Raw genomic sequence first — 21,112 nt, forward strand, 5'->3', positions numbered from 1 at the left:
CCACAGTGCGGACTGCAAATAGACAGTGGGAGCGAGTGCATCTCAAAGGCATTCATCGACAGGAAGGGAAGAGCACTGACACTGAACGAAATGTAAGGCCATGTGGTATCATCATCATCATCATCATCATCATCAATATGCAAAACATTATCGACAACAAAATTTCGACAATTCATTTTCAATTGGTAAACCTCCGCAACAGTGAATCCTCCAAGAAGACTCAAAGCAGTGGGGCGAGGGAGAGGTTGATAACTAGCTAGAGAAAGTAAAACAGCTGGAGACCTCTGTTAGCAAGCACGGTCAAAAAAAGAATAAGAGTAAGGCTGGCAGAGGGAGCGACAAGGTGCTAGAAAAAGGACGAGGCAGTCGTTCAGGTAGCATGCTAATAAAGGGTAGAGCACAGGTGGAGGGGGAGGTAAGGTTTTGGGGTAAACATGTGATGGTTTCCCCTGAGGAAGGGAGGGGGTTTTGTTCGGAAGTGTTGCTGAGTTTTTGACAGGATTTAAATGTGTAAGATTGAATTCTTATGCTTTTAAATCCATATTTTGGCAGAAGGCAAAAGTCAATCTAAGGGCTTGTGGAGGCAGCATCAAAAAAATGGGGTCGGGTGGAGGAGGAAGAGGAAAAAGAAAAAGGGGGAGAAAAAAGGGTTTTTTTTTTGCGTTCAGGGAGTTTCTCTGGGATGGAGTCTACCTGTTCCTCTCGCAGGGCCTGCAGCTTTTTCGTCTTGCTCTGCCGGTAGTACTCCATGATCATCATGGCGGCGTAGATTTTGCCCACCGTCAAGTCTGTGGCTGCTGAGAAAATGACAAGTTACCCTGCAAGATTAGACCCGAGCGAGATGGGACCCTGAGCCGTGGGGGGGTGGGAGTGGGGGACGAGACACACACACACACACACCACCGATACAGAGAAAATTCACAATAACATGCAGAATACACCAGCGGCGGGGGGGGCAACTCTGTTTCATGTTTAAAGTTTAAACTGCACGTTCAGTTTTGATTTGGTGCGTTCAGGTGACTCCGTCTTCTAGTCGACAGAGGTCAGTTTAGCCACAGAATATTTGGTCAGTGGTAATCAATAATTATGCAACAAAAACCAAATTTAATTAGTCCTATAGGTGGGCTGGCATTCAGAGGCAGACCACCAATGCTTGGGGCCCCCAAAGGGAAAAGGGGGGCCCCTGATGGCCCCTCATATAGGCACATTTTGCAATGACAACTATAAAACCCCTTGAACCTCCCACAGAGACACTACAGAGTGCCCCTGATGGTGTGTGCTGTAGCTAGCATCTACCAATTACCTGCATGTGAGGCATTCAGGGAAGATCTGTAAATTGCAGTGTCTACGTTGTAGATTTTACAAACATACAGCTTAAGCACATTGATGATGTTGTTTTTACTGTAATTTTCCTGTATGAAGCTCAGCGTCGCAAACATGTACTCAGATCGCTTTGATTAGATGACATCACGTACATCCACATGTATAATAAGACTAAGTAAAAGAAAGAGTCTGTTGGTTTGCTGATGATGTGTTTCTGATTGTGTAAGTGCGAACTAACATGCTCTTTTGTTGCGTTGAAGGAATATTGAGAACCACCGTCTAAACATTCCTTGTGAAGCCTCAACTGAAACAGAGCTGAGCTCACTCGCTGGTGTACAACACACAAATACAATATTACAACACTGTACAGTTATTAACACAACAGAGCCAATAGTCTTTTCACAGGCAGATGCTGTACCTATATCTTATCAATCAACATTCTCTTATGGCCGTACTATCTTCTAACTGGGGTGTATTTAACCTTTAACCTTAATATTAAGGCTGAGGACCAGGTAGCCACCTCACTAAGAAAGACAGGGACACCTCAGTCAAATGATGCCTGGAAAACAGGAGCTCAATTTTTTTCTAAAAACTCCAGACATGTATCCCCAGAGTTTGGATGAAACACGTAGACATTTACAATCAGAAAAATATTGAGCTTTGTTTTGGTTTTGTCAAATAACGTCTGAGTGAGTGGTGCCCTTTTCAAAGTGGCACGGCTACAAGTCCTCTAGCATTAAAACTGATATTTATGTGTGATAAGATATGACCACACATATCTTATTCTCTTATTCTGCTACTGGACAATAAGACATGACAGTGCATGTCTTTTATCTTATTTACTGACATGCATTTAACAAAACAACTGGAGGTTATTGCTAAACATGCATAATTATACTGGTTTTTAAATCATGTTAGCGCTTAAATAATCGTATTCTAAACAGATTGACCTTGAAATGCTCATTCATCACAATCATTTCATATCTTACATTAACTTATCAGTCTATCAATCTATCTCACCAAATTGATCTGCCTCTAAATTCTTCCTGTAGTGAAAAGACTTCTATAGAGGATCTTCTATAGCAGGCACCCCCTGATACCAGGACTGACCGAATGGGTGGAAAGATCAGCTGTGTGTGTGTGTGTGTGTGTGTGTGTGTGTGTGTGTGTGTGTGTGCGCGCGCTACTGTCTGCACTGTGTGCCGGTGAGTCTACAGTACATGTATGGTATGGTGCATTTGTGTGTGCGATGTTTATCCGTAAACACAAACGATGCAGGAGCTAATTGAATAACATCCTCCATCAAATTAATATCAATTTTAAAACGTGGTACTGTCACAGTCACAGTTTGTCAGTTCTTCTGATGATTGGCTGTCAGACATCAAGATGGGTCTTACCAAATATGAGGTACAGCAAGGAAACTTTCTGTCTGAGACTGTGATGGACAACGGAGCAAAGCTCACGTCCCTTAAATATTTTGGTTTATTGCCTATCGGTATGTGTTTGCTAAACCTGCGATGTAGAACCTTAGTCTCCCCCTTCTGGCAACGAGAGTAATTACACAAACAGCGCTGCCCAACGAGGAAAAAGCCACACCGCAACGGTAATCAGCGTTTGTGCTCACCTTCGATCGCTTTCTTTTTTTTAGATTTCAATCCTTTCTCTGAACGTTGAGTTTCTTTTTTTTTTTATCTGAAGCATCAGTAACTTTTCTTGGATACTCTTTAGGTTTTTCTTCCATAGCTGCCGGAGACTCTTCAGCTCTGGCAAACCAATCATTGCAGGTTGATGTAAAAACGCGTTGCTAACAGTGGGTCACTGTGGAAATGTCGCAACAGACACCAGGTTCAAAACTCGCTCAGGTACTCAGGTACACTGTGAGATTTACCTGGTGCTGTTCGGCTAAATCGGCATTGTGTGAACTTGTTTAACTTGAATGTAACAGACGCCCATTTACATGTAAGTCCTACACTCCAGCTTTAAAATAAATGAATTTAAACCGATGGTGTGCTCAGTGCTCGGTTGGCGAAGCAAAGGTTCATGTAGGCCACCGTCTTTTCTTATCGTCAGTAACCAAGGCATTCAGTTCAAAAAACGATGTGGCCTGTTGGTAGCAAATAACTTTACCAGTACAACCTGTGCCGCAACAGTACCTCTGGGTTAGACGAGCCTTCCAATGAACACAAAATTGCAGATCTGGAGTCAGTGGAGTTACCGCTAACAGTGACCACAGAGCACCTGGAATTACATCGCATCCCAGAAACTGGGAGAATATCGGGGAAAAACAACAACGAGACGCAACACTGAGAAGAACAAACAACATTGCGACCAATTTACTGTTATCAGATGGTTTATCAACCTGGCAACAATAACTGACTTTAGAGGTATGGCTTGATAGCGACACCAGAGATCAGGGAGTAACCGAAACCACTTGGGTTCATGCTCTGGAGACAATGAATACCGACAGCCAATGTTATGGAAATCTTGGCCTCAGGTTTTCTTAAATATCTTGTGTTGGTCAGTGGGAATTTTGACCTAATGGCAATACTATACAATAAGCCAGGGAGTCTTCAAAATCATTATTATGGCAATGCGGCCAGAAGTGGATGAGATATTAAACGGACGTGTGGAAACCTACGAATGTTTGTACAGTATGTGGGTTTATGTTGTAGTAGCCTGATCAGGAGATGCGAAGCAGTGAATGACACTGACTGGTAGAAGCTGTCCTCTTGGTGAGTTGGTGATCGGACACATACACACCACTATGCGCATGTTTTCCTGCAACTTACACTTGTGCGGAGTAACCAGCAGGTCCAGAGTCTTCTGCGACAAGTTCGGCCAAATTGCCATCATCTCCTTTCTCAGCTCTGCATCCATCTGGTGCTTGTCTGCACCACCTGGGCAGCCCCCACCCCCCACCCCCTCACTCTACCACCTACCTAAAACGCCACCGATACCAGACAGTCGCGACACACACACACGCATCAGACAACATTATGTGCATCCATACATACGCAATAAAAAAAACCCCACACACACATAATCACAAGGCAAAGAAGGGGCAACCAGAAGGGAGGCACAATGGCAAAAAACCCCAAAAGAAATATAATTAGCCATTCAACCGTATGCACACACACCCAAAACAAAAAAGAAAATTGTTAGTGTCAGAATTAGCAGAGTTTTGTCACATTTTCTACAATAGAAATTGAAGAGAAACAGTGGGAAATACCCAGGAATACCCCGGAAAGTAACAGAGATGAACAGACAGAGTAAAGGGCTGATAGTACTTTCGGGCCGTACCCTTGGCAATCTTTATATCCAGTGCTGTCCTGATCAGAGCCATGAGGGTGGAGTTAAAATGCACCGTGTTGTCATCTGCAACCGGCAGATCCATGCGCAGCAGCCTCTGTGGAGAGCCAGTCAGGATGAGAGGATGAGAAAGGGATGTGTCCTTTGCTAAAGGATGATGTGCCTGAATCTCCGGGAAAGGGGGACGGGGTGAGGGGTTGGGGGGGCAGGGGTTGAGAGAGCTCCATAGACAAACAGCCAATTAGAGCTGGACTGGATTTGTCCAGGTTTTATTTGATGTTCCCCTGAGACGGATTAGTGTTCAGGCGAGGATAATTTAAGTGTCACTATAATTGTTTCAGATACAGATCTGATCAATGTTGCACAATAAGTCAAGTGAGTGAATTTCAACTCGAGGCACTTGAGTTTTAAACGTCCTCTGATAAATGTGTGCTGGATTAAAGCGATGAGCGTGTGTGTGTGTGTGTGTGTGTGTGTGTGTTACGTCTGCTGCACACGTTTTGGATTGTTTTTTTTTTTTAGTGCATGCATTTGCAAGTGCAAGAGCATTTGCTTGAGGAAAGAAAAGTGAGTTCCTGCGTCTCCTGTTTTTTTCCAGTGATACTCTACGTGACAGCACAGCTATCCAATGAGGGCCATCTGCTGCTAAGCAACTGTGAGAGCCGAGAACCACAAGGAAGAACAATCAGAGCCAAAATGGCCTCCGACCCAACCTGTGCCCATGTTCCCTAAATGTGTGAATGCATTGGCGCATTTACACATCTCTTTTGTTACACACATAGAGATATAGATATATATATATATATAACAGTGCACATACACCAACCCAACCCACCCCACCCCATCAACCCCAACATCCCTCCCCACCCACTTACACACAACTATTTGCACAGACTGCAATTAAGGGCGCTTAATTGGAGTCCTTTGGAGACAAAATAGGTCGACTGGAGAACAATAACAGTATCACTGGTGTAATTCTGCTATTTTTCAGGAGACTGCTGTTGTTTAATTTAACTGAGGCATCTGCTATAGAGCTCCCCCTACCTGTTAGGAGGTTCCCTGTCTTTACATGTCTATACCAGGTAAAACCGATGGAGAAACCTGCAGATAGAACGAAACAAGCCGTGCCACCTGGAGCCGCTTGCCGTTCCTATCCTGACCAGTCGGCATCCATCGGATTTACCTACGAACATGAGCGTTGGGCACTCACGATGGCAAGCACGGTAGTACAATGGCGGTGGGGATTGTGTGCGTGCTCGTGTGTTCCTGAGTGTGTGCGAGTGTCGGGCATGCCCAGAGCCAAGTGTGCGGCAGGCAGAGGGCATCGGCCAACATCCACAGCGCTCGGCAGGCAGCAGGCAGGCAGGCAGGCTCGATGTCGCCCGTAGCCATGCGACACAGAGTGCAGGGATCACATGCAGAACCACACGACACACCCCGCTAGAAAAATCCCACAAACCCAGACACAGAGCATGCAACATGCCTTTACTACACTCCCATTATCTAAGCCCCATCTACCCAGCCCGCTACCCCCCCACCCCCCTCCCCCCATTTCCCTTAAAACCCACTTTCACAATACAAGCAGCCGTGCATCCGCGCAAAGAGAGTATCCTCAATCTAATTGGATTGATCCTACTGATTGACAGATTCATTTCTTATCTTTTTTTGTTTGTTTGTTTGTTTTTTTTTTGCTCTCTACATTCATTTTTACATTCATGGTTCCCTTAATCAAAGTCAAATTGGACAGCGATGGTAGTATTTCATATCAAGTCAAGATCTCTCTCAATGCCAAACGGGTGCAGTGTCTTAAGGGGGACTCAGAGTTAGAGAGGATTAGAGTTGTGGCATTCCCTGAAAGAAGAAAAAAAATCATAGAGAAGATCAAAAAGAGATGATTGATGTTCTGTCTGTTTTTTTGTTTTTTTTTTTGTTTCGTTTTGGACCAACCAGACTTTGTGGTAGTAGTACTGTAGGGTTAGGGGAGGGGGGTCTATCAGAGGGGACACATGGTGGGGACAGCAGTTAGTGGACTTAAACTAGGTGAATCTAAGCTTGGTCATGAGATGTAGTTACAGATAAAAAAGGGAGAATGAGAAGGGAGAGGAGGAATCGTGAAAACACTGAAAGAGTAAAAGAGGAATCAAGAGAACGTGTGTCAACTGGAGCTAACAGAGAGAAAGTGAGTGTGTGTGTGTGTGTGCGTGTGTGTGTGTGTGTGTGTGTGTGTAGATAGAAAAGGAAGGAGGAGAGAGGCTGAAAATTACAGAACAAGACAAGAGATAAAGACGAGGACTAAAAACAACACTGACATAAGTTTACTAAGAAGTTCAAAAACCAAAGGCGCCGTAGCGATACGCTGTTATAAAAGCTACTTTTTTCCCACTGAGGGTGAGGCCTAGTGTCCACTACAGGGAAGATCGAGAACTTAAACATTAAGAGTTATCAGTGTCAAAAAGGTTAAAGACGTCCGACCTTCCCCTCTCTATACCGAGACAAAACATGAGGACTTTCTGATCTCAAAAAAGGTCCTTTAATGGACTTTGTATCAATGAATACCGGAAAGGCTTTGATGGCTGAAGTATGTGATGGGGGGGTTGGGGGGGGGGCCACTGCCAAGACAAGTTGACATTCTGGAGAGAGAGAAAGGAGAGTGTAGGTAGAGACAGAGCGGGCTACGATGGACGGAGGGACGCTGTGAAGGGATGAAGGGTGAGGTGATTGCTGACAGACAAGTGGACGCAGAGGTAGAAGGACAGAAGAATGACAGAGACAGAGACAGAGAGAGAGAGAGAGAGAAGACAGTGAAGAGGAGAAAAGAAGAAAGAAAACAAGAGAGAGAGATAAGAGCGAACGTGGCACTGACACCCAGATCAACACAACGATCAGAGGAACCTTTTCATTTTTAGGATCCACTGTACAAACAGTAAATGTATGTCGCTTTTACAAGAGGGTTTGAATACAGATTAACCATCGGAGAAGTTAATATTATGCAGGTAATGTCACTAAAGAGAGGGGATCAACCCTCCGTGCTACTCTGGTAAACACCTGGGGCCCCCCAGGGGGGAAAAGGGGGGCCCCCGAAGGCCCCTCACATTTTGTAATGACGACTATAAACCCCCCTGTAGCTAGCCTCTAACGATTTCCTGCATTTGAGTTATTCAGGGTACATATCTCTAAATCGACCAATAGTCTACATGTGAGGCGTTCAGGGAACATCTGTAAAGTCTACATGTTGGGCCAAATACAGCCAGTTTTCCTATATTTTATTTGACATATTTCATTCATGTCATGTTTATTTGTCTCAAAGGAAGGCACTTAATTAAAGGTTATTTTTCTATTGATAGTAAATGTGGATCTCAAAAAGTTGAGATAAAAGCAAAGACGTTAGCTTCAGTAGATTTTTTTTTTTTTTTTTTTAAACAGCTGATGCACACACTTCACACTCTTAATTGGTGATGATGGGATTTTTGCCTCTGTGCTGCGTCGTTTTTCGGAGCCTGTTTAACACCACAAACACGATAAGCAAAATTACAGGAACTCTTTGCTCTTTCCTGAAGCACCTGAGGCACCAAAGTAGGTTTCAGCGCTGATTCAGCTGAATCCGGATGTCAGTGCGAAGGAGAGTGACAGAGCAGATAGACGGAGTAGGAGAGAAAGAGCGGACAACGAGACAGCGGATGTTGAGAGGCTCGACCCAGATCTTTACCCTGGCGGTCTGAGGCACAAAGAGAAGCCAAAGACACTGAAGTTTCCTTGGGCCTCAAAAAAATTTTCAAAAAGCATCTTGAAAAAAGACAAAAAAACTAGAAGGGCCAGAACTTTTCCTGCTCATTTTTATTGTGCATCATCATCATCATTATTATTATCATTATTTGTATGTGCACAGTGTGTACATGTGCGGTAATGTGGGCATGTGTATGTGCCATCCACAGGAATAAGAGACACAGAGGACTGAAGACAGAAACCCTTGCCGTTCCTTCTGTACCTGCATCGTAAGCAAATAGTTGCACTGTGTGAATAAAACCCTGGTTGAAATAATCTCCTTTTACATGTTGTTTGAATCTACACTAGAGATTTTACCAAGCGAATAAGTTACGTATGATTCACATTGTTGTGAGCTATATATATTTTTCCATGTATCAGTAACTCTTGGGGTCCTTGGCGTCATTTACAGGATGTCATTTTTATAATGTACTGTAAATAATCACGCCTGTAGAAAATGTTTCCAGATAATATGTTTTATTTATACTTAATATGCCATAATTTGCCTTCAATTTTTTTAGTTTATTTTATCTTTAACAAGTTGAAGAAAACAGGCTGTAGAGACAGAGGAGTACCACGGAAGCTCATTTAATATTTCATGTACTTTTACTGTGAGATGGAGGAAAATATGCAAACATCCATTAAAAAATATACCAAAGGAAGTTCCTTCATTTGTGACGGAAAAGGGGAAATGCTTCGTCAGACGTGTTCTCTATCTCTATCTTCTGACTGCGCTTTGGTGCGTGTGTGTGTGTGCGCACGTATGTGTGCGTGCATGCGTCCGTGCAGGTTGCAGAGGGACTGGCAAAGCCTCCGCCGTTCCCTTACTCCTGCGGCCTGACGGGGAGGAAATAAAAAGAAAGAGGATTGACTACCACTCCACTATCACTTCACTTCACTGCACGACAAAAGCCCATCCCTCCATCCCCGCGGTCGGAGAGAGAGAAGAGAGGACAGCGCTCACCACCACCACAACCACCACTAACAGACAATGAGGAGAACACCGCTGGGAGGAAGGAGGCAGGGAAGGGGGTGGGGGTGGCGGGGGAGGCGGGGGGGGGGGGGGGGGGTGGAGGGGAGGGGAAAGAGAAGAGAGGGAGAGGAGGAGGAGGAGGAGGAAGGGCTCGGGGAGGTTTCAGCAGGTGAGAGAGGAGAGGTTTTTCCTCCCCAGCGATGGGGAGGTTTCAGAACGGAGATGGGAGGGGACAGAGGGAAGAAAAGAATGATGGGAGAAGGGAGCGAGGGAAGGAGGTGGGGGTGGTGGTGGTGGAGGGGGGGTAAGGTGGGGGGCGAGTCTACCTTATAGGCGACCCGGGCGGGACACCTCTTCCCAAGGCCTAGCGGCGGACACATGTGTCTTAGCATCTGATACATGTCTGTGTAACTGATCCGGCCGCTGGGGTGGCCACAAACACACACACACACACAAACACACACACACACACGCACACGTCACATGCACACATACATTCAAAACACCCACGCCCCACCACACACACACACACACACACAACAGACAGAACAAACGAAGACGGACGACATGAAAACGAAAGAAAGAAAAACGGTGAGGGGTGGGGGAGAGGGAGGACGAAGGGAGGGGAGGACGCAGACGCACAGAGGTGTGTTTTCAGGGGAGGAGACATGAGGAGAAAAGTAAAGAAACCGACAAAGGAAAGGAAGAAGGGGGGAGGGGGGGGAACAAATACACAGAAGTTATTGTTTTGATCGCTGTGGATATGTGGTTGCTGTGGTGAGAGAAAGAGAGAAAGAAAGAGAACGAGAGAGAACGAGGGGGTGTGTTACGTGGCTTCTAGTCTGGTATATCATAAAGTACGGGAGAAGAGAGGGAGGAAGGGAGGGGAAGAAAGGGGGGAGGAGTTGGAGGAAGAGGAGGAGGAGGAGGTGTTATTTAGTTTAGTTAGTTGTTGTTGAGATACCGTTCTATGCGAGGTGAAAAGGGGATTTGGGGTTTTTTTTTTTGGTTCTTTGCCCTCTTTCGCCGCTCGGATAGAACTGGCAGCGGGGCTTCTAGCAGGCAAAGAAAAGCACCGCTGCAGAGATCGGAGTGAGTCACAATGACAAGTCAATGCAGTCCATTACTGAGGCTGCGTGTCCACCAGGAGCCTCTGCTCACAGCTGCGCCTTCACATGCTCACGGCAGCCCTCCCTGATGATGATGATGATGATGATGATGGTGGTGGAAGGGTTGGGATGCCCCAGCGGCGCTAACAGCTGCGCCTCGGCTTATAGAGGGTCAGTTCACCCACATCTTGTGGTGTCAGGATATTTAATGATGCGCTATAATTCAATGTAGGTGAATGGAAACGGCATAATCCACAGATCTGACTGTAAACAGATTCGTCGGGACTCGGTGAGGGTAGAGCGGTAGATCTTGGACACACGGACTGTGCGGGTGTCTCCAGGTGAACCTACTGTCCTTCGGTACTTTGGTTTGGCAAAGTGAAAAGGTGCTGGATGAAGTGGGTTTGTGGAGATGAATAAATATAAAGTCACTGGTCTCGTTGCTGTGAAACAGCTGTGTCAGTCACTGGGGAGTGTGACCGACACTGTAGCTCAGTGTTTGTCAAACTTTTTCAGACCAAAGAACCACTAAAATAAAACTCACGGACCACATGACTCTCCGAACATCCCCAAAACCAACAGGGACATTTCAAAGCCTTTATGAGATCGGACAGTGAAGGGAGACAGACTGAGGGATGCAAAGAGTCCCAACGTGAGACTGGTGCTATTTATGTAGCATCAAAGTTATCGCACACTTACACACTTACTTACTGGTCTCAGTCTCAGTCGTGGTGACTACATTACTAGTAAAACTTAACACCCGCCTGTTGTGTCCGTAATGTCGGAGGTTTCATTTGATCTGATGCGTCCAGGATCCTGTCCGTTTGTCCGTGTTTGAAATTCAAATTCAAATAATAATGTTTGAATTCACATATGAGTTGATTTACTCGCTAGCTGGCAGACAGTTTGAGAAACACTCAATTTAAAACATGATATTTTAACACATTTACTCACGGACCACCACGGCGCTGCAGCTAAACAAAGAGTGGCACGGCTGGAACACACGCCGCCACACATTTCTAACAATAGAAATACATAATAAAAAGTGCTGCATGTGTTTTCAGATGATGCTACTTATTTGTCGATTACATGGAAGTTAAATAAAAACCACTGAACCCTCCACTGTTTGCTCAGGAAATGCGATGGCCTTCACAAATGCTGCTGCAGCTTTAACGGATGCCCGGGCGCCGTGGCATTTAGTAGAAAAACGTCACACAAGAAGACATCTGACTATTTGTGGGTATTATCTAAAACCTCAGCATTTACCACAGAAACTGCATTTTTTTATGATGTAGGTGAACCGACCCTTTAACCGTCTCTTTTTCTTTAAGCCAGGGACTGCGGCACCTTGAAAAGGTTGAAGATGTCATGACCAGTGATTCTTCCCACAAGCATCTGTCAGCGCAGGTAGTTATGAAGAGGTAACCTGGTGGACAACAAGACCTTTTTATGTCCAGAGTCCCTTGCCCCGAACCACACACACACACACACCCTGCCCCTTTCCTTCTTCAGAGCCACAAACAGAGCAGGTTTGGCCACGTTATTATAGTCGTTCAGGTAACAATGAATATGAGCTGTTACCATAAGGCCTGTTACATTCTCCGCTCAAGGCGTGCCAACACAAGCATGTGGGATACACAAGCTCTCCGCTTACATAACAAATGCACACAGGAGAATTGATGTCAGTGCAGTATCTGCTATAAAAAATGTCCAAAGAGAAGGAAGACTCTACGCTACAGTAGATCCCTGCGGGTTGAGGATATAAGGTGACAAGTTTTAGATTTAAATTGTTTTTGCAAAAAAAAAAAACAACAAAAAAAAACTTCTTCGTATTGATGATTGCTTGTTTTTCTGCAGAAATGTGTTATTATTATTATTATTATTTTCTTGTGTAAGAAACATGGCCTGCAGCATTGTTGTGTGCATTCTTTATGAAGAGCTTGTAACAGGCCTAACAATTGTTTTTGATACCTTGAATCCTTAAAGCCACCATGTGTAGGATTTAAAAAATTTGTCTTTTGGTGGTGATATTAACAAAAGTTTGATTTTTCTACAAATCAAACTAAGATTCTACAATCACATGTAAAATCTACACATAGTGGCTTTAACATTTAAGATTAAATATTGCAGCACAGCGGTTCACAAACATGTGTCATGAAGGCACAGGAATCTGCAGTTTTTCATTCAAACCAACCACAACAGCAGCTGCTTTAAAGGTCCCATCCAGTGTAAAGGTCTGTGTCCATATGTATTGTGATTATAGATCAGGTCTAGGTTCTATATCAATACTGTGAAAGTATCAAAGCCTCAGTCCACAGAGAAATGCACACAGCCTGTATTTAGAAACTGAGCCCTAAAATGAGCTGTCAGGACTTCCTGTAACTTTGTGATGTCACAACAAAGCAGTCACCAAGCCCCGCCCACCTGGACCCACCATCCAGCCTTGCAGGATTTTGTTTTACCTGAAATCTGCTATATTTTTATTCGACCACTAAGAGGCTCAGAGCCTCCTCTCTGCTGATTGGCTCACTGACCTGTTGTTGCTATAGCTCCAGAGAGAAGCCTGAGAGAGGAGATGTGAAACTACACTGAGATGGTTTCTGGTTCTTAAAACATCAAAAACATCTTCTTATGGATGAACACTTCAGATAAAACACAGGAGAAGTGAAAACTACGGGACCTTTAGTTCGTGTTTATCCGCAGAATCAGCTGCGTCTCTTGAGCCTCGATGACACATGGCTGGAAAACGCCGGCTTTGCTAACAGCTACGAAGGTTAGCGTGGCAGCAGTTTTCGGACCAAGCCCTCTCTGCCTATGTCTCAATGCTACAGTAACCCCACCCCTCACCCAAACCCGAACTCATACAAGAACAATGCACGTTGCTCGACCATTTTCTGTCCAGGCAAAATTAGACAGCAAGCAGAAATAAAAGACAATGGCTGACTGGAGTCCAGACTCTAGTGTTTACATCATACTGAATTAAAAGTGAACACATCAGTGTCATTTTCCCAGCGTTCAGTCAGAAGACAATAGCGAGTGCAGTGCACCACCTCATGCTTCACACACCGCTACCGGTGTGCGTGTGTGTGTGAGAGTGTGTACAAGAGTGTGTGTGTGTATTTCTGCATTGTCCCAAACATTCTCATTGTCATGTCAGAATGCATATACAACAGAAACCCCCCCGAAATAAAATGATTCAATGGTGAAATGAGATTAAAACAACTGAATAATGCAACAAACCCGAACAGAAAAGTTCAAACCAAATGAAATAAATAAATAAATAAAATAAAGTACGAAAGAATTTGTTTTAAAAAAGTGATAAAGAGCGACATTCATTCCAGTCTCTTAAAGGCGAGCAGGTTGCGTTTAAGTTTGTGCTTTAGGGGTTTGGTCCAAACCTTGCAGGCCACCCTATGTGGGCATTTCTTGCCAAGGCCCAGGGGAGGTGAGATAACTCTCAATAAACTGTACATATCCTTATAATGTATGCGCCCGCTGCAAGAAAAATACAAGGAGGGAAAGTTAGGAGAGGGAACACACAGGTCACAGAGAGAGAGAGAGAGAGAGAGAGAGAGAGAGAGAGAGAGAGAGAGAGAATAAAAGGAGAAGGAGATAAGATGATGAAGAAGAAAAAGAAAAGGTAGAAGAGGAGAGAACATTTATTTACACTAAGAAAAAGAGGTCATGTTCATGTATGCTCTCACACACTCACTCACTCACACACACACACACACAAGCACGCACGCACACACACACACACACACTTCTTACAGATGGGAGAAGAGGAGAAGGAGAGGGTTACATTCATCTCAACTGTGCACAAGTTGTGCAATTTGAGAAAGTTCAGAGAGGAAGAAAGAGAGGAAGAGAGTTGGATCATTCTCTGCTCAGACAGGCCAGACTTTAACCGACCCACTTCTAACTTCTGTCATCACATGATGCAGATGCTGTTTCATCATAACACGTGTCGGCTGGGGTCGTGACACCGGCGTTTTGCCCCGTTTCGGGGACGGGAGAGAAAGTCAAGGGTTAAGAGTCACTTCACATTCAGCAGGAAACTGTCGGAACAAAGCTAATGTTTGCTAACTCAGTTTAACTCTACACATCAGTTACAGTTTGTATCTCTGTGTATTTGCTGCTTCAACTGTGAGTTTCTGCCTTTGTATTGTTTTATGTGGCTTCTACAGCAATTGTGTATGTGTGTATGTGTATGTGTGTGTGTGTGTGTGTGTGTGCGTGCGTGTCACTCACCAGGCAGCAGGGTCGTACTCCGCCCATATCCTTACATACTCGTCCAGGTGATGCGGCCCCAGGATGGAAGAGTCTCTGGTCAGATACTCAAAGTTGTCCATGATGACAGCCACAAACAGATTCAGCATCTGGAGCGAGGACGAGACAAACACACTCTAAGCAAAAGTTTTTTCTTGTCGTTTTTTGGTCCTTTTTTTCTTTGAAGATTTAAATAACTTCCTGGATTGTCTCCCAGCATGTTACTGAACACCTTCCTCCTTTTGGGGACTGGAAAATAGTTTAGTATATTGCTTAAAAAAATAAATGAAAAAAAAAAGAAAAAGAAAAAAGGATGTTGAGACGGGAAGGGTTCTAATACTTTATCACGGTTCGGAGAATTCGTTTTTTCTTAAAAGTTGATGACAGACACAAATGTCTTTTTTGAGACCAACTGAGACGTATATTCAGCAGACGGGACAAACATGACTGTGGACCGTGGATCTAAAAGACAGAGTCGTCTTGCAGCCGTTTTTTCCCCTTGTGTCCAGCTGCAATACTGCAAAAATATTCCCTGCACACCAAACAGCAACGTCCCAACAGAGCTCTATTCATAAAGACATGCCGGCGAAACTGTTGATAAGACAACTCATAGAGCAGACATGGTCGATTATTACTGTTTGTGCGGAAAAGTTGGAAAACCTAAAGATTTTATTTCATTTTTTTTTAAACTAGTTCACAGCCTCATAATATATATTTATTTTTCTGCATGTGTTGTCATCACAGTGTGAAGTGGATGGGACAAACAAGCAGGAGCAGGACGGAGGCTCTAATGCACATGTGCTCATGTCATGGGCTTTACAGAATGCAAAGCCATTAGAGTATCCAGGGTTAAATAAAATGAATCCCAGATGAGCACTTGGTGTATGTCATTTCTTTCTTGTAAAGCACTTTGAGCTGCATTTCTTGTATGAAAGGTGCTACACAAATAAAGTTTATTATCATTATTATTTTGAAGGAAGGAGGAACGGAGGGCTGAAATATATGTTGTTTTCTAGCCAGATGCAGTTTGATTTAAAATAAAATAAAAATCACATAATTCATGTAACTGGTTAAAGGGATATTCTGTGTTTTTTTTCTTCCCCTCACCAGGAAAGAGCAGAGGAAGATGAAAGACACAAAGTAGGTGTAGGCGAAGGTGCTGCCACACTCGGGCTCTGTGTTCCCTGAGTCCTTGTCGCATTCTTTACCACCCAGGCACGCCAACATGATCTCATGCCACGCCTCTCCAGTAGCGCTCCTGTGTGTATGGGACACACACACACACACACACACACACACACACAGAGTTTAAGGAAGAGTAAATGATTTAATAGTGAGCAGAGACGCTGGAGGAAGCTGGAGGACTCACCTGAACAGCAGCATCAGAGCCATGATGAAGGTTCTGAAGTTGTTGTGCTCGTTGATGGCACTTTCTCCCTCCTCGTCTAACGCCAGGTTACCAAACAACTACACACACAAACAGCGGGAAAGATGTGCAGTTACACCAGGAGTAAGTGTCATTTTGACGTACTTGTGCCTCACTCACATGCTTCAAATTTATGCAACTTTATTTTAATTTTAATAGTTTAAATGTTAATATTGTACTTATTATTTCATTCAATATTACAATATAACAATATATAACATGGAATACATAAGAAGTAACTTCAATTTTGACACTTGATATTATGTTTAGTCTACTTTAGCTGCTAACCTTTTATTTGTGCTGTAGTACTTAAGATAAGAGAAGTCCTTTATTAGTCTCAAATTTACAGTGTTGCAGCAGCAAAGTGGACAAAAAAAACTATAACATGTCAATAACAAATACTAAAAATTAAAAGAAGATAATTAATAGAGTAATAATATAATATGTATGATATGTTTGCATCTTTTACTTGAGTAAAATACTTCTTGCACACACTCTCTCAGATGCACAATTCATCCTACACATCAGGAATGAATCCAAAGTCATATCAATATCAAAACGTCAGTACTCACCTGCATGCCGATAATGGCATAGATGAAGAAGAGCATGGCAATGAGCAGACACACGTAAGGCAGAGCCTGTCAGAGCAGGTGAAAAAAAAAAAAACAGGAAATATTTGTCAGAGTCACGAAGTGTGTGGTGATTTAACAGTGTGTACTTTCTGTGTGAGGCTGCTGAGGAGTGGATACCTTGAAGGACTGGACAAAGGTCCACAGCAGGATGCGGATGGTCTCTCCTTGTCTCAGCAGCTTGATGAGGCGAGCTGCCCTGAACAGCCTCAGGAAGCTCAGGTTGATGAAGTTGTTCTACAGCAGAGAGGGAGGACAAAATCAGTTTTTCACCAAACACACGACATCCTGCACAACCTCCCTCTACCAAACACAAAAACCAAAAAACAACAGCGGAGGAAAGAGAGGGCAGAGAGAGAGAGAGAGAGAGAGAGAGAGAGAGAGAGAGAGAGAGGAGGGGGAAGTCAAAATCAACAAAACTTAAACCAACTGCAAAAATAATGGCACTGAGAAGACTCAAGTATAAATGAGGGAAAGACAACGAAAAGGAAAAAAAAAAAAAAAAAAAATGAAAACTAGGAACAAGACAAAGAAAAGAAGAAAGAAGGAAATAAGGAAAATCATAATTCAAAGAATCTAAAGGTCATCATCCAATCTGGTACAGATTTTTTTTTTTTTTTTTAAAGAGAACCAAATGCACTGATCTCTGAGGGGGGCAAGCAGGCCACACAAGATGGAGTACAGTGCACTGTGCCTGTCAACCACACACACACACACACACACACACACACACACACACAATAAGAGCATGGCTTGGGGTTGTCTGTGACAGTGTCTTGGCCGAATGTGTAAATATTTAAAAATGTTTTCTTTACCAGACCGAACTTGGCATCTCAGAGAGCAGATTCGACTCCGAGGCCGTCTGCCCTCAACACGGATTCAGCTCCATGAATCACTGACTTTCATCCTCATTAAAAACTGGCTCATTTTAAAGGATCGTATCAGTGTTACTACACATTTTAGTTGCTTGTACTTTATATTTGCAAATGCAGGCCAAACAGTTTAATTCTTCTACTGTATGAAAATCACTCCAAACTCAACCAGCGACTTCATATTGGAGAATCCATCACAGTGAACACTGAGTCTGGACGCCTGCTGTCTCTCACCCTCCAGCCCCAACAATAAGACCAGGTCAAACTTCAAATCAAAATGAAGGATCCTCAGAGGTGGAATCCAGTCTAGGAGCTTTGTAAATTGTTTTGCACTCTATGTTTTTGGTTCCTTACAGTGTCACAGAGAGTAATATTTAATGTACAACAGCCAGACTCCCTGGTGAGGCCCTGGCATTTTGTGGTTGACAGGCAAGGCGGGTAGAGGAGCATGAGGAGGAGGAGGAGGAGGAGGAGGAGGAGGAGGGAGAGGAAAGGAGGAGGGACTAGAGAGCAGCCTCGGTGCAGGCATGGCATGGCATGGCATGGCATGGCTTGGCATGGCAGCATTCTTTCTGGGGAAAGAACTGGCCTACATGCAGACCAGTAAGGGGCCAGTGGCGCCGAGCACATCATGAACTCTGATTCACACATTCACTTATTTAGTTGCACTAAAAAGAGTGTGAGATTTTATTTTTACAGTTTGAATTAGAGTGTGTTAGAAAATTTACTTAAACCGGTGCGGGTAGCTGCTAATGTTGTCATGACAACAGAAATATGTATACTTTCATACTGCTGCAAAGAGAATGAACTGAATATTACGTTATTAACTTTAATTAAACATGATCTTTAAAATGATTAGCACTAAAAAAAAAAAATCATCTGAAAGATCGAGAACAGCAGACTACATCTTGACTAAATCAAGTGTACTTAATTAAAGTATACTTAACCTGGAACCAGATCCCAGTATACTTATTTTAAGTACACTTAATCTGGAACCACATGCCAGTATACTTAATTTGCAGTATACTTAAATCAAGTGTACTTAATTATAGTATACTTAACCTGGAACCAGATCCCAGTATACTTCATATCAGTATACCTAATTTAAGTATACTTAATCTGGAACCAGATCCCAGTGTACTTATTTTAAGTATACTTATTCTGGAACCAGATGCCAGTATACTTAATTTGAAGTATACTTAAATCAAGAGTCCTTAATTTAAGTATACTTAATCAGAAACCAGCTGCCAGTATACTTAATTTGAAGTATACTTGAATCAAGAGTACTTAATTTAAGTATACTGAATCAGGAACCAGATGCCAGTATACTTAATTTGAAGTATACTTGAATCAAGAGTACTTAATTTAAGTATACTGAATCAGGAACCAGATGCCAGTATACTTAATTTGCCAAATGTTGCGCCAAAGGAGAGCAAGTTTTTTTCCCTACTTAGGTAGCCTGTATAGAATATAATCAGTGTTCTTTATCACCAAGCCACCTGGCTTTTTTGAGATTAATAAAGTATTGTGTTCTATTGCACCTAGAAGAAAAGTTAAATGTTTGTAAATGTTCTAAAGTTTTCTAGGGGACTGAATATGAGTCTATGTGTGTGTACAGTCATTTAAAAACGTTTTACACTAATAATGAACCTCTCCACGTCATCAAAGAGTTTAAAAGGTCATCATCCAGAAAAGCGCATGCACTGGGATCAAGGGGTTAAGACTAGTCATGGGGGAGCGGGTGACTGGGGGGGGGGGGGGGGGTAAGTAATGGGTCAGGGGTACGCATGACCAATGAGGATGCAGCAGAAAGCTTTGAGAGATAAATTACAAACCAACCAGATTCTACATGTGCGAAGATGTAGAAAGATGAATGGGGAGGACGTTTTTTTTTTTTGTTTTTTTTTTGGTAAGTTGTAGTACATTGTGAGTGGGTGAGACATTTTTTGAGGGTGGGGTGGGGGTTGGTCGTATGTTTTATTGGGCAGGGGCATGGGGCGAGACGCACACCATCACCATCATTATATTCATCATCATCATCATCATCATCATCATCATCATCATCATCATCATCATCATCATCACAGCACCACCACCACATGTCATGGCGCAGCACGGATGGAGAACACGATGAAGGATTTCATAGTGCATTTTGATTGGATGGATTTTGAATCAGAGGAGGAGGGAGTGGGAGGGGCGTAGGGCGCCAACAAAGTAGAGAGGTTTAAAGAAAGCATGTAAAGAGATAGAAGAGGAAGACGGAATCATTATGGGCGTCGTTAAAAAGGCAGTGAAACACAAATCTTCAGGTCAACAACAACAACAACATCAACAACAACAACATCAACAACAACAGTTAGTGAGCGACACCTGATACAGGTGGTTCAGCCCTTCTTTGAAGCCAGCTCTGTTAGCAAACCACGTACCACTTCCTTTTCAGGTTAGCTTTCCAATCTGGTCCATGAAGCGGTTCTGGTCTCCGTGTTTTAAGTTAAAACATTTACTTTTCAGTATTGAAGCATTTGCAGTATATTTCCTTCTCTTCCACTAATACACATTTATATTGTCATTTTGATTTCCTGATTTCTTTCTGCATTGACTTTGTCGTATTTGTAGAGTTTCTTTTTTGGTTTGTGTAACAAAGGGTGTGCTTGGTTATGGGATTCCCTTTTGTTAAACATTTGACTTTGGCATGATCATTGAATGCTTCTTCTCTCCTTATATGATTTGTTGGTTTTATAATTTCATGTCAGACGAGTAAAAGTCAAAGCGACTGGTCTTATCAGGCAGATACTGGTGCAGCTTTGTGGAAGAGTCCCCTAAGTTAACTTGAACTAACAGCTTTTTTTTTTTTTGCTAATGTCAACACGTGATTACTAGCCAGCACTAACAGCAGCTTTGACTTGATGAAGCTAACAAGTGCAAAGATCAAATATACTCAATCAGCACGTTGGCTGCTTCCAGCTGACACTGAGTGGACAGATAATCGATTGGGCGTCAGCACGGTGTTGAAAACTGCACTGATGTCAATTAATGTCAAAGAGCTAAGACGTGAACTTAGCGGCTCTATCTTTGGCCAGAGGGCGTCTTTAATAATCTGAAAAACACAATGGTTTTGTAGTAATTAGCACAGTTACTGCTAATCCTGTCAGAGTGAATGAGAGGAAGACTTCAGTACAAGTCAGAGGGTTTAATAAGTACGACTGAAACCTGGAGCTGGGCAACACAGAGGGGCTGAAAATGCTGCTGAATTGCACAAATAATGAGTCTTACTTCATCATATCTCGTTTGTATAAACACAGACAAACTGACAGATGTGCATACAACAACAACAACAACAAAAAAACACGGTTAACAGTGAGATTAACATGAGTGTGTTTATACACAACAGCACAGTAAAGGCAGAACCTGCGATTGGTGCAAAGTGCCATTTAACCCCA

General features: G+C 43.2%; 1 protein-coding gene across 1 annotated transcript in view; it reads right to left on the reverse strand.

Annotated features, from left to right (window-relative positions):
• Positions 1–21,112, reverse strand: part of cacna1a (calcium voltage-gated channel subunit alpha1 A) — a 145,595-nt gene that overhangs the window by 19,416 nt on the left and 105,067 nt on the right. Inside the window, exons 34-42 of the mRNA XM_022764397.1 lie at positions 16,921–17,037; positions 16,744–16,809; positions 16,115–16,212; positions 15,853–16,003; positions 14,728–14,855; positions 9,694–9,790; positions 4,624–4,729; positions 4,113–4,220; positions 694–797 (exon numbers count right to left, since the gene is read on the reverse strand). Of these exons, the coding sequence (XP_022620118.1) occupies positions 694–797; positions 4,113–4,220; positions 4,624–4,729; positions 9,694–9,790; positions 14,728–14,855; positions 15,853–16,003; positions 16,115–16,212; positions 16,744–16,809; positions 16,921–17,037 (975 nt within the window). The remainder of the gene's footprint in view (positions 1–693; positions 798–4,112; positions 4,221–4,623; positions 4,730–9,693; positions 9,791–14,727; positions 14,856–15,852; positions 16,004–16,114; positions 16,213–16,743; positions 16,810–16,920; positions 17,038–21,112) is intronic.

This window comes from Seriola dumerili, unplaced genomic scaffold (genome assembly GCF_002260705.1).
Source record: "Seriola dumerili isolate Sdu_G_001 unplaced genomic scaffold, Sdu_1.0 BDQW01000538.1, whole genome shotgun sequence".
NCBI lineage: Eukaryota > Metazoa > Chordata > Actinopteri > Carangiformes > Carangidae > Seriola > Seriola dumerili.